Below are 11,565 nucleotides of genomic sequence, written 5' to 3' on the forward strand. Positions count from 1 at the left end.
TTAAATTGGTTGAAAAATAAAAATTGTCCGGCTAACTTCACACCGGAAATTTCATTTTTATTTTACAGGAAAACGACTAACCACCAAACGATCGGACTAGACTACCAAAGACCACCAAACGACCACCAATCGATTCCAATTAATGAAAGTTCGATACGTTGAAGTTGTCCGGCCAACTTGCACGGAATAGCTACAGGGAACAAAACTTGTGGACGCGATACGCGATCTCTGTGCTTTCTGCACTTGTAACGAGAGAGATACATGCATACACGTAAACGTTGGAGAGAAAAAGAGAGGAGATGAAAAGGTGTAAAAGGTTCAGCTACGAGGGAGGACACTCCATCCATACTCCATGCCATATATGAACAGTGTAAACATGGCCACGTCGCCCACGTCCGTATATGCTACGTATGTATGCTACGTTACGTCTGCGTATCCGATAAATATTTTGACATAAACGGACGACGTCAGGTTTCGGAGGTATCGAAAACGTGTGGGGAAAAGACACGCAATATCAAGAACAATGTGAAAAATGTCACTTTGATCAGTGTGCGCGATAAAGTAAATTGAAAGTTGTTTTCGCAACTTGGTTCTCTGTGTGATCAAACAAAGGCAAACGTGCCTCTTCAAATTTCTTTTGAAATAGTACGAGCGTTGAAAATTGGCGATCTTGAATCCATCGTGTACGTTCAATCATTTATGTGGCGTTTATTACGTTAATGGTAATGGTATTACGTTGGCCAAGCACAGTTTAACCTCAATAACCTCTTACCTCTACAAACTTGATAGTTGTGCAAACGTAGAGTTTCTCGTGAGAACATGAGAATAAAAAGTGACAGAGAGATGGAAATGGAAATTTAAAATCCGATAACGTGAGAAATGTATAGCATTCTGTTTCGATTCTTTTCAACTTTGGATTAGAAAGAAATATATACACGGCGTTCTCGGAAAGTGAACATCAACTTACAAAGGGTTGAGGGTTGAAAGCCCATTGATCAACTTGCAAGTAATATGTGTTCTTGGCGACGTCTCCTTAAAGTGCCACGCACTTGGATTTCCGTTAAACATTATTAATAGTTGTGTGTAATGTGTAACAATAAGGGGGGTGTGCCATTTCGAACTTGCTTGCTATGATGAAAAAATTAAACAGAAAACAAAAACACATGATCTCTTACAGAAATTAAACACAACATTCGACAAGATCGAAAAACTGACTGGCCTTTAGGAGACATCGTTGAACCATGAATTTCTTATTGACAAAAGTTTGTCATATTTATCATTCTTAAAAGGTTTTCGCCACTTTCCGAAACCTGCCCTGCATATGTATGTGTAAATTTGCATGTGTAAAAGTAGATTTTTCTTAGGGGGGGTGGAAAAAAAAATCTAATGGTTTGTCACAAGTTCAGTCTTACAACCAAGGTCTTGCGTACTTACGTAATACTTGATCTTCAGGTTCTCAAATATGGATTTACGTAACGATATTAAGAAGGCAACTTTGCTCCCTTCCGTAGACGACACGGCCAAGTTCTATCGACTGCATGGATTGAGTCAGGCTGCGAAAGATAGAAAGATGAATGAAAGAAAAGTGCGGAAACCACGAAACCTAAATGTCAGTGCATGTGTAATGTATACAATGAGAAATAATATTTGATTTATATTTCACATTTATATTATTTATAAATACGTATTTGTTTATTTACATTTAGTTATTGGAAGACTCCGACACTAGTAGCGATGACAGCATGGACATAATAACTAGTAAAGTAAAACCTACCTTTGACAAATATGAAGTCTCTGCTGCCATTAAAGAGGTAAGCGGACGGTTCTTGTCTATTAAAAAGGTACGTAGGCTATTAACAAAGAGATGAATCATGTTCTAATTGGAAATGATAGCATCCAGTTGGGATTTTAAGGTAAACGTAACAAGTGTCTTATAAAAAAAATGTCGAGGAAAGATGTGTAATAACCTTGCATCCTTTAACGTTCGTGTACATCTTTCAAATATGTGTAAAGAAAAAGTTAATAAGATATAACGTGATCTGATATAGGTAAATGGCGGTCGTGACCTTTCGAATAAACATTGGGAAGAAAGCTGGTTAAGAACGCTTGAGATGATGACAAAATCTGAGAAAGAAATACCTCAGACGTGTTCTCAACACGATAATATAAATCAACCTGATGAGGCTAAAGACTTGGACGATAAATATATTAAGCAGAAAGATAGATTGTACAGAAACGCTGCAATTATGGGTCTCGTAAGAACCAAAAAAATTACATTGCAGGATTTGATTCCGTACAATGAAAACACAGCAAAGAAAAATATCGGAAACGACATGGAAACCTTGGTAAGCATAAGTAACATATACAACATTATTCTATAATGTCGTGTATAACATTACGTTATACATTTGATACGTGTATTCAGAGAGACAGAGTTGTCTAAACATAAGAAAAAACATTTCTCACCTTACGTCATCAGAATGGAACCGCATTCAACAAGTATGTAACGGATACGGATAAATGCCAAGTGGAATCAGTTCCTCTTCGTGAAGATCCTGAAGTTTTTGTTCACCCTTTGCAAATGGGAATAGATACAAAAAAGTTCAAAGACATAGATTTTACCGTAGCACGTATCGGCAAGAAGACAAAAATCACACCACGAGATTATTATCTTGGAGAGACTGACGAGTCTCGTTTTGATTTTGTAAAGAAAAAAAAATGTTACCTAACATGATAGATATCGTAAACATTAGCCTTTATCACACGCATAATAGCAAACAATATAGACATAAGAGTTGGATATGCAAAAAATAATGTCAGTATTAAAATAACGTATTTAGCCTTCCACGTATCTTACGTTGTTCGTAAGAGCTCAAAGTTTTAGAATGTATGCTAAAATGGGACGCGCGCGTGGAGAATAGTGTAGAGATAGATTTGCTAAGAGGACGCAACGGATATCAATAAAAATATAAGTATGTGGATATTAAAAGGATTTTTTTTAATCTTCCAAAAACATTACTGCATTTAGACGTTACTACACGGAGTAGTAGGGTATTCTATTATATACGTATATTACATGACCATAATGTTGTATCGTACTAGTGTTTTTTGAAAATATAGCGAAAATTTATAAATAACTCTAAAGCCTAGTAAGACCTGTATATTATTACTGTTCCTATAACAATAAATATTAGTTGTATATTATTTTCGAAGAAGACGTTTCACGTATAAAACATTTGTTTTATTGCATTTTATGTATTATAAATGATGGATTAATCATATTGATTTTTCATAAACGCACATCATTTACTTGCGTTTTATGTATTGCTTACAGAACACTAAAGGCCCGAAGGATGTATTCTAAAAGGCAAAAATACTTGATTTATTTATTTAATTAAAGGCAAGCGTACGTTTTTATATATTAATAATAAAAAAGTTAATCATGTTGTGTAAGATACTTACAAAGACAATAAATATTTCTTTTTAATTTATATCTTTCTATATCTTTCTTTATTGTCTTTTTAATTTATTATTCTGGAAATACGTAAACTCAAATCTATCCTTATTTTTTTAGAAAATATTAACGTTATGTATGTTGGCTATTTTATGTACTCTCCAAATGATGATTTTATTTTTTAAAATAATTTTAAATATTTTAATCCATTTTTTAGAATAGAGACTATTATTATGATTCATAGGCCTATAGGCAAGTGCGGTCGCACGACAGCCGTGCGCATGACATCTGACAATATTAGTCTACACGTTCTTTAGAGTAATTAATTTAATTTTTATTTTTTATTTTATTTACACATTTACACATTTAAAAGTCCTGGGACACCCTGTATAACGTATTACTCAGAGCTTTACAAATAACGTGTCACACTGATATAAATGAATAAAATTTATATTATATACAATCAATAAGATAAAACAACACGCGTAAAAAGGTATATAAAAATAGTCTATGAATAAAAATTATATCATGTCGTTCTTACATTTGATCTTGAGCAATGATTTTGGTCTGATCAGTTCACATCACGGGTAAATGTAATAAATATAATATAAATAAGAGTGCACGTACTTTGTACAGGCAAATGGGGGATTATTACAAATTTTTTTAACAACTTGTACGTTTTTAAATTTTTTATTAAATTTTATTGCGTATTGGACGTAAAACTGAGAAAGAACTAATAAAGAAAAAGTGACTTACACAGGGTACGTACTAGCGCAAGGTAACGAGCAGAAATAAGATTCAAATTTTAAAGCTGTACCCACCGACGTTTTTATCTCAACAAGTAGCAGAGGTAGACGTATGAGCTTCCTTATATAACACGCAAAGCAGGCAGTTCTGCATAAGTAGCAGCATTTCGCTTCATCTAAATATTCGACTAATGTATACGGTATTGTACTTGCATCGTATGTTATCCTACAAAGATGTAAAAATCATTATCTCGGTTCGCGTTTCACGTATCACGCTCCGTATCTCAAGCATTTAACTATGCAAAAGAAATAAAAACCTAGATTTCAGGATACTTTTCGCTGACACGTCAACAAGGCTTGGCATTCTTATGCTCGTTGTACTCTCCGTACCATGAACGTACGTTTTAGTGTCATGGGTAAATGGATTTTCCGTAACATCTAAAAACTGTAGTCGTAGATGCGTGATGGTAGCTGGTAAATACGACAAACGGTTTCTCGCCACGTCCAAAACTTTCAGATTTCGCAGAGCTCCGATATTATGTGGTAGATACGCCAACTCGTTTTGGCTAACCTTCAAATGTGCCAAGGCATTTAGGTTTCTGATTTGTATCGGCAACTCAGTCAGCTGTAATAAATTATATTATATTATTAACGGTTTAATAACGGTTGGGATCAAGTTTCTCACACAGACGACAGAATACGTGCTGGATACGTTAACTTACCGAATTGTCACTTATATCTAAGAATTGTAACGTGTGCTTAATGGCAGTTTGTTCTAGCCATGCCCACTTGGATCCAGGCGACTTTCCAAGCGTATTCCGCGATAGTACAAGCTGTTGAAGGTGAGGTAAGGTGCCTACCTCCCTCGGCAGATAGGAGATCTTATTGTCCGATAGATCTAGAACGTTTAGACTTTGCAGACGCAAAATTTGCCGATCAAACGACTTTCTGTCCAGGCCTCTTAAAATTAGCTGCTCCGTCGTTCTTGGGAAACCTTGCAAAGTCGGATACTCAGATTTTTTATTCACCACAACTTTCGTTTTTACCAGGCAGAATTCACTCGAGTTGAAAAACACGTTAGGCGTAAGAGTTACACTCTTTACAATGTCCTTTACAACCATGTCGTGATGTTGAAACTGTGCGTTTCTTATAAGATTCAGTACATGAATGAAGCTCTTTACGTGAATCGACGTACTCTGAATGATCAGATCGTGACACGGTCGCGTTAGTCTTATCGTAACTTTGCCATCAGCGATAAACTTGGTAAACACCTGTTCTACATTGTTGACAATCTAGAAGAAAAAAAAAGACGCGTATTAGGTATATATCGTTGAAAATCAAAGTGAACGGCGCAGTTCAAGCTCCGCCAAAACCATGAAAATTGATATGCCAAGCTACGTTGTTTTCCGTAAGCTCGTGCTGCCTACCTGATATCTCGTGCCCTGCTTTTTCTGTCGCGTTTGCAGATACAGGTACACTTCGTTGTTCCTGTCTGATTTCTTCGTGAACGCCAAGATCGACTGCGATCGTCTCTGTGAGCAGACGGACAACGTTCTGTCATGGATCTCGACCGTGCAGTGAAATTTCATGATCGGTTCGCACCGCGTCTTGGATATGTGGCAAACACGGCGGCATTAACACGCCGAGACGTTCAGACGTTCAGACGTTGCCCCGGGCCCCGGCAATGTTAAGTGGGACGATCTTCCGAGTTCCGAGCTTCCGAGACGCCGCGATAACGAGGGTCACCCTAAAATGCCCTAAAAGCTCTTTAAGCGACTCGAGCGTATCACCAACCTCACGTCGCCTCGATATTCAAAAGTTGTTATTAGCAAAATACTCGTTTGAGCGGAAGCACGCGGAAGGTGAAAGCATTGGTCATTGGTCATCATTGGTCATGTTCAAGCCGGAGCCGGAAACAGCCGGTGCCGGTAAAGGCGTAAAGGCGGTAAGCTAGTGATTGAACGTGCGTAGTTCTTTATGGAGGATTCACCTTTTTAGCTGAACTGGCTGCACTAGTTCAAGAAGTGTACACTAAAGCGTTCTTTTTAGCAGAAGTGACGTCATTGTTGCTGTTCGTTTTAGCAGTGCAACGGTACTCAGTGCAACAGTTCACTGTACTGCCTGCCCTAGGTCTGGAGGTAGTACAGCGGTGCAGTTCAATATGGCAGCGTACGTGGACGAAAACCGTGGTATGCTTTAACCTCAAACCGTAACGTATTACAGTGCAAGTATACTAATGCAAATATTAGTTTAATATTAGTATAAGAGAGATATATAGGTATAAATAATAAAATTATAAGTAATATAAGCAGAATAATAGTACAAATAATATAATTGGAAGTATTATAAAGTACTATAATAAATAATAGATATTGTTATATATTACAATAATTAGAATGGTATTCTGTTATATATTCTTTTTCGGTAAATATATATTATAAACATTACGTGTGGATGGAGAGAAATAAAAGAAGAATTTATTAAAAATAAGTGTTTTATATAATACTTCTACTTATATATTATATTACATTAATATCATTGGATTAGTTATAAATAAATTTATTAACATTATATATATGAATATATAGTAAACAATCACATAATGGAAGACTTACTCGGATCTATAGTAAGAGATGAAGCAGGCAACATTATAGTAAATGAGGATGGATTTGTCACATGTATCTCTAAAGGTATTAAACTTTTAATAAGTAAATAAATATTATACTTTGTGTATGTTTTATGTGTAATAAATAATGATAAATTATTTGTAGACCTAAGCTTTCAAATAGAATACAACGAAATTGACTTTACCAAAGACACGCTTGAGTGTACTGTTGGAGAGAAACGTGTTTTTATTAAATTAAATGACAATGAAGCAAATAAAGAAAATTGCTCATCTTCGGATTTGGATATAAATAGAGCATTTACTTGGACAGATGCCAGCACAAAATTATTTATCGAATTATACAAAGAAAAAAAAGAACTTTTAACCAACAGAAAAATTAAAACAAGAAAAATACTGTGGCAAAGAATTTGTGAAAGCATGAAAATGCAGGGATTTGATGTCACACCAACGCAAGTAGAAAATAAAATGAAGTCACTTGAGAGATCATATAAAAATATGATTACAAACAACAAACAGACAGGCAGAGGACGTATGACGTGTCCATATGAAAGGTAAATATTAATTTTATTTCGACTTGTGTGTAAGGTATATTATGTAATGAAATGTATTTATTTTTGTTACAGAGAATTAACAGAATTACTTGGATACAAACACAATGTAGAACCTGTGGCAGTTTCTGGTAAAGAAGGTACGGTAATAAGAAAAGACCGAGTAAGCACATTTCAGACAGAGGCAAGAGAGGAAGAGTAAGTTTGATAAAAAGAAAATAAACTTTTATTTGAAAAATAGGGAAATAATATTAATATAAAGTTAATAATAAAAAAAATATGTATATCTTACATATATAACAGTCCTTTTGTAAATTCACATGAACATTATATATTTGTTTTAGAATATTTATAGATGCAAACCAAAAACACAGACAAAATGTAGATACAAATCATTATAACAATGAAACAACTCTGTCCTTACAAGAAGACTTAGACGAAGGAGGTGAAAGTTCTGTAAATATAATGCTCCAAAAGAATACTATAAGTCAGAATCTCAGCAAAGTAAGTATACAGGACTTCAATAATGTTTTCTACTTCCAGTTAGGATATATTGGCTTAGATACATTGTATCAACATATTCTTGTATCATGATTTTTGATTTTGAGAAGAATCAGTAACTGAGCTACATTAAATGCAACAGTAATATTCATGTGGAATATATGCATTATTATTGTTGCATTTTATGTGACTGAGTTATTAATTCTTTTCAAAACCAAAGTCATGATACAAAAATAAACTTCACAAAAATTAGAGAAATACTTAATTTAGAAAAAAAGGCAAAATTCAGGCAGCTGTAACTTCTTAAAAATAAACGAAACTTAAGTCCAAAAAAACGGTTTATAGCTTAAAATCTCTACTTTTGGAAGGTCACTATTTTTTTTAGATGAAATATCCTTAACTGAAAGTGAAAAGTTTTATTGGAATCTTGCGTATAATGACACATGTATTAATACAATTTTATATCGATTGTATGTGATTGAAAACATGCATGTTTTATAGGTGCCACAGAAAAGCGCAAGAACACAAGTAGGTACTACAGGACGAGTGCTAGAAAAGTGTCACAAAACTTTAGACACGCTTACAGAGAATATCCTAATTGAAAGAAATGCGAAATTAGATGTGCAGAAGCAAATTTTGGCTGAGTATAAACGAATATCAACTATTTATGAAGACATGGCAAAAACCATAAAGGAACAGTTGACAACTGCTAATAATTTAAGGCAGGAAAGAAATAAACTGCTACGAGATCTTGTTTCTCTGGATTGAGAAATTAAAAAAAATACATTTAAACAAATACTGACAAGTACAAAGTAACACAGTACAAATGAGTTATAATTTTATATTATATAAGTAACGTATAAGTTAACATGTTGCACAATGTCATAGTTTATTTTTTTTTTTATTATATGCATTATAATGCATATTTTTTAATGTGATGTATATTTTATTTCGTTTTTAGTATGTGCAATATATACGTACATAAGAATTGAACTTCTCATTATCCGTATATATATTTCTAAATTTTTTGTTTGTAATATTAATTAGACAGTGCCAGAGAAATTTGAAGATGGACTATTCTATTTTAAAACAAGATGTTTTATTAACAAAAAATAATTTTATTTGTTCAAAGGGAGTATATAAAAAACGTTAAGTTTATGATAAAAACATCGCTCACATGTAACAAAATATTTATTTTGTAATAAATAATTGTATACTCCTTACAAGTCTTTTCATTCTTATTTCTATATATTTTTTATAAAAAATATACAATACAATGAACAGTCTTATTATACTTTGTTAAGGAGACAACAAACGACATAAATCATCTCGAATGTGTACGCCAGTTTCATTTTCTCGTGCTGCGGGTGCTGCTTCATCAATATTAATATTTAAGTTTTGTGCTTCTCTGTCGGGATATTCATCATCTATAGCTGGTTCAAGATATTGTAAATCTTGCTCATTTGCTATATTATGAAGTATGCAACACGCATGTATTACGCGTACCATACGTATTATATCGCGTAATTTAAAATGATAGAGCTGACGAAACCGTTGCTTGAGGCACCCAAATGCATTTTCAATAATTACGCGACAGGAACTCAGTTTTCGATTAAAATGCCTCTGCGCACGTGTCAGATGCCCATTATCTCGATATGGGACAATCAATTCCTTTAAACATGGATATGCGCTATCTCCCAGCAAAAAGTAATTATCTAAAGAAAGATTAATGATATTAAAACATTAATTATTTTTTATTAGCCTTTGACTATTATTATTTGTACTGTTCAACTAACCTGCACACAACTCACGTAGATCATTACGCAAATAGGAATTTCTAAACACTCTTGCATCGTGAACAGAACCAGGATATCCTATAAAAACATCCATAAATTTCATTTTATGGTCCACTGTACCTTGAACATGTAGAGAGAAATATTGCTTTCGGTTAACATATGAATCAGGATCTTCGAGTGGCTTATCTATCCTTATGTGTGAACCATCAATAGCACCTGAAAAAAAAAGAATTAGTGTGTGACTGAAACATATCACATGCATGAATATAAACATGATTACATTACCAATTATACCAGGAAATCCCTTTCTTTCTCTATAAAATGTTTCAGTTTCTTCTTTTTCAACTAACGTTGGATATTTAATAATATTAGGTGCTAGTAACATTATATAATCAGTTACTCGAGTTATGATATTGTACAAAGCGCTTATTGTCACTCCAAAACGATCAGCTACATCACGATAAGATGCACTTTGATGCCCTACAAACCATAGGTAACATAATATATGTTTTTCTGCTGTTATTTTAACACGTCCTGCATCTGAAAAAAATTTAATGTTAATTTTTTACTGTTAAAAATAACATGTTTTTGTCATTATATATACACATACATATATTATACAGAAGAAGTGTGATATACATGTAGACTAGATCATTCTGAACCAAATAGTTCTTTACCATTTTGCAAATAATAACATATAAATAATAAAAATTATAAATAATATAAATAAATATAAATAATAAAAATATTAGAATTACTAAAAAAAAACCACTAACATAAATTTTCAATTAATAACTCGAAATTTTACGTTATTATTTAGTAAAGGACTTCTGTTAAGAATGATCTAATCTAAATGTATATTGTTGTTACGTCTTGTGGACTCCACGATTTCTTTCTTTCGTAAAAATCTTTTGTAAGAACTTTTCATAAGAACTTTTTCTAATAAAATTATCTTGGGGATAAGAAGGGATCAAATCGTGAGACATACCCTCTCAGACATAAAAAATTAAATAGAATAAAGTCCACAAGTTTGGCACTGCCGTATGTCAAAGGGTTCCTAAGGAAAATTCTTGAAAAATATTTCAATCCAGATAACAGTACAGATACTGTTCAAATTAACGCGAGACAATAGAGACTTTTATTTGTTGATTGTTGACATTATCACCTTTGCGTCCTCTCGTACCCCCATCCCTAGCTAGCTTTCCCTTCGTTCTCCAGTAATTCCCGTGAATCTCGGAATTTGAACATAACATTGCATATATTACACTTCTCGTCATACACCCTGTATATACAAATACATACAATGATACATACCTTGTAAAGACATAAATATTTCAGATACTCTGAATTGATTAATGAGTTGAAATGTTTTTTCTCTCGATAGTCGAAAGTGCATGATAAAATCGATATTATCATAATTTCGGACTATGTTTTCTACATAATTATTTATCCTCACATGCTCTATTCTTTGGATTGCTCCAAAAATTGCATAAAATATTTGCAGTTCGTTATAATCTAAAATGACATTAGAATAGGTTAGATTTTTCTGGCACTCTTTTATATGATTAGTTACAAGTTTTGTAACAATTGATTTTAAATTACCATCATCTTCATCTAACATCGGTTCTACTGGTGGTTGTATCACCATTAAATTCTCTTCATCAGAATCAGATGAATCTAATAATTCTATAATATTTTGAGCTGCCATTTTGGTCACTGCACTGTGGTTATTGTAGCGTTCTTTTTATTCCTCTCTGTACGCTTGCACCAGTACAATTCTGCGCTGTCCTCACCAGTTCAGTGCAGTTCTAGTGCAGAACTAGTTCAGCTAAAAAGAACAAACCTATTGCGTCCGATGTTCGACGTACAGTCGCCGCCAATGATTTCTTTCCTG

The 11,565-nt window shown here is 33.5% G+C and overlaps 4 protein-coding genes across 14 annotated transcripts; 2 read left to right on the forward strand and 2 right to left on the reverse strand.

The window, feature by feature from the left end:
• The first annotated feature begins 327 nt into the window (after positions 1–327).
• On the forward strand, positions 328–3,491 carry LOC112463773. 9 transcript variants are annotated; one of them, XM_025030342.1, is made up of 5 exons: positions 328–408; positions 1,453–1,609; positions 1,707–1,811; positions 2,049–2,345; positions 3,335–3,491. In XM_025030342.1, the coding sequence occupies exons 1-5, from the start codon at positions 353–355 to the stop codon at positions 3,362–3,364; spliced, it is 645 nt and encodes a 214-aa protein (XP_024886110.1). In that variant the 5' UTR covers positions 328–352; the 3' UTR covers positions 3,365–3,491. The 9 variants fall into 9 exon arrangements, with proteins under 9 accessions (XP_024886110.1, XP_024886103.1, XP_024886111.1 ...); XM_025030335.1 differs by lacking the exon at positions 3,335–3,491 and adding an exon at positions 2,480–3,152; XM_025030343.1 differs by lacking the exon at positions 3,335–3,491 and adding an exon at positions 2,426–2,572 and having other exon boundaries at positions 329–408.
• A 125-nt stretch (positions 3,492–3,616) lies between these two features.
• Positions 3,617–6,080, reverse strand: LOC112463776 (leucine-rich repeat protein 1). Its single transcript, XM_025030345.1, has 4 exons — positions 5,628–6,080; positions 4,923–5,492; positions 4,518–4,825; positions 3,617–4,426 (listed from the first exon to the last, which is right to left on the reverse strand). The coding sequence occupies exons 1-4, from the start codon at positions 5,787–5,789 to the stop codon at positions 4,207–4,209; spliced, it is 1,260 nt and encodes a 419-aa protein (XP_024886113.1). The 5' UTR covers positions 5,790–6,080; the 3' UTR covers positions 3,617–4,206.
• A 135-nt stretch (positions 6,081–6,215) lies between these two features.
• LOC112463777 lies at positions 6,216–8,954 on the forward strand. 3 transcript variants are annotated; one of them, XM_025030346.1, is made up of 6 exons: positions 6,216–6,389; positions 6,789–6,890; positions 6,972–7,377; positions 7,450–7,572; positions 7,719–7,878; positions 8,377–8,954. In XM_025030346.1, exons 1-6 carry the CDS (start codon positions 6,362–6,364, stop codon positions 8,641–8,643), a joined length of 1,086 nt encoding a protein of 361 aa, XP_024886114.1. In that variant the 5' UTR covers positions 6,216–6,361; the 3' UTR covers positions 8,644–8,954. The 3 variants fall into 3 exon arrangements, with proteins under 3 accessions (XP_024886114.1, XP_024886116.1, XP_024886115.1); XM_025030348.1 differs by having other exon boundaries at positions 6,217–6,478; XM_025030347.1 differs by having other exon boundaries at positions 6,217–6,424.
• A 94-nt stretch (positions 8,955–9,048) lies between these two features.
• Positions 9,049–11,379, reverse strand: LOC112463772 (putative nuclease HARBI1). The gene is made up of 5 exons (XM_025030334.1): positions 11,272–11,379; positions 10,986–11,187; positions 9,957–10,211; positions 9,672–9,887; positions 9,049–9,590 (listed from the first exon to the last, which is right to left on the reverse strand). Exons 1-5 carry the CDS (start codon positions 11,377–11,379, stop codon positions 9,175–9,177), a joined length of 1,197 nt encoding a protein of 398 aa, XP_024886102.1. The 3' UTR covers positions 9,049–9,174.
• Between the last annotated feature and the right edge of the window lie 186 nt (positions 11,380–11,565).

The sequence above is a fragment of the Temnothorax curvispinosus genome, unplaced genomic scaffold (genome assembly GCF_003070985.1).
Source record: "Temnothorax curvispinosus isolate PA1 unplaced genomic scaffold, ASM307098v1 QBEX01013643.1, whole genome shotgun sequence".
Taxonomy (NCBI): Eukaryota; Metazoa; Arthropoda; class Insecta; order Hymenoptera; family Formicidae; genus Temnothorax; species Temnothorax curvispinosus.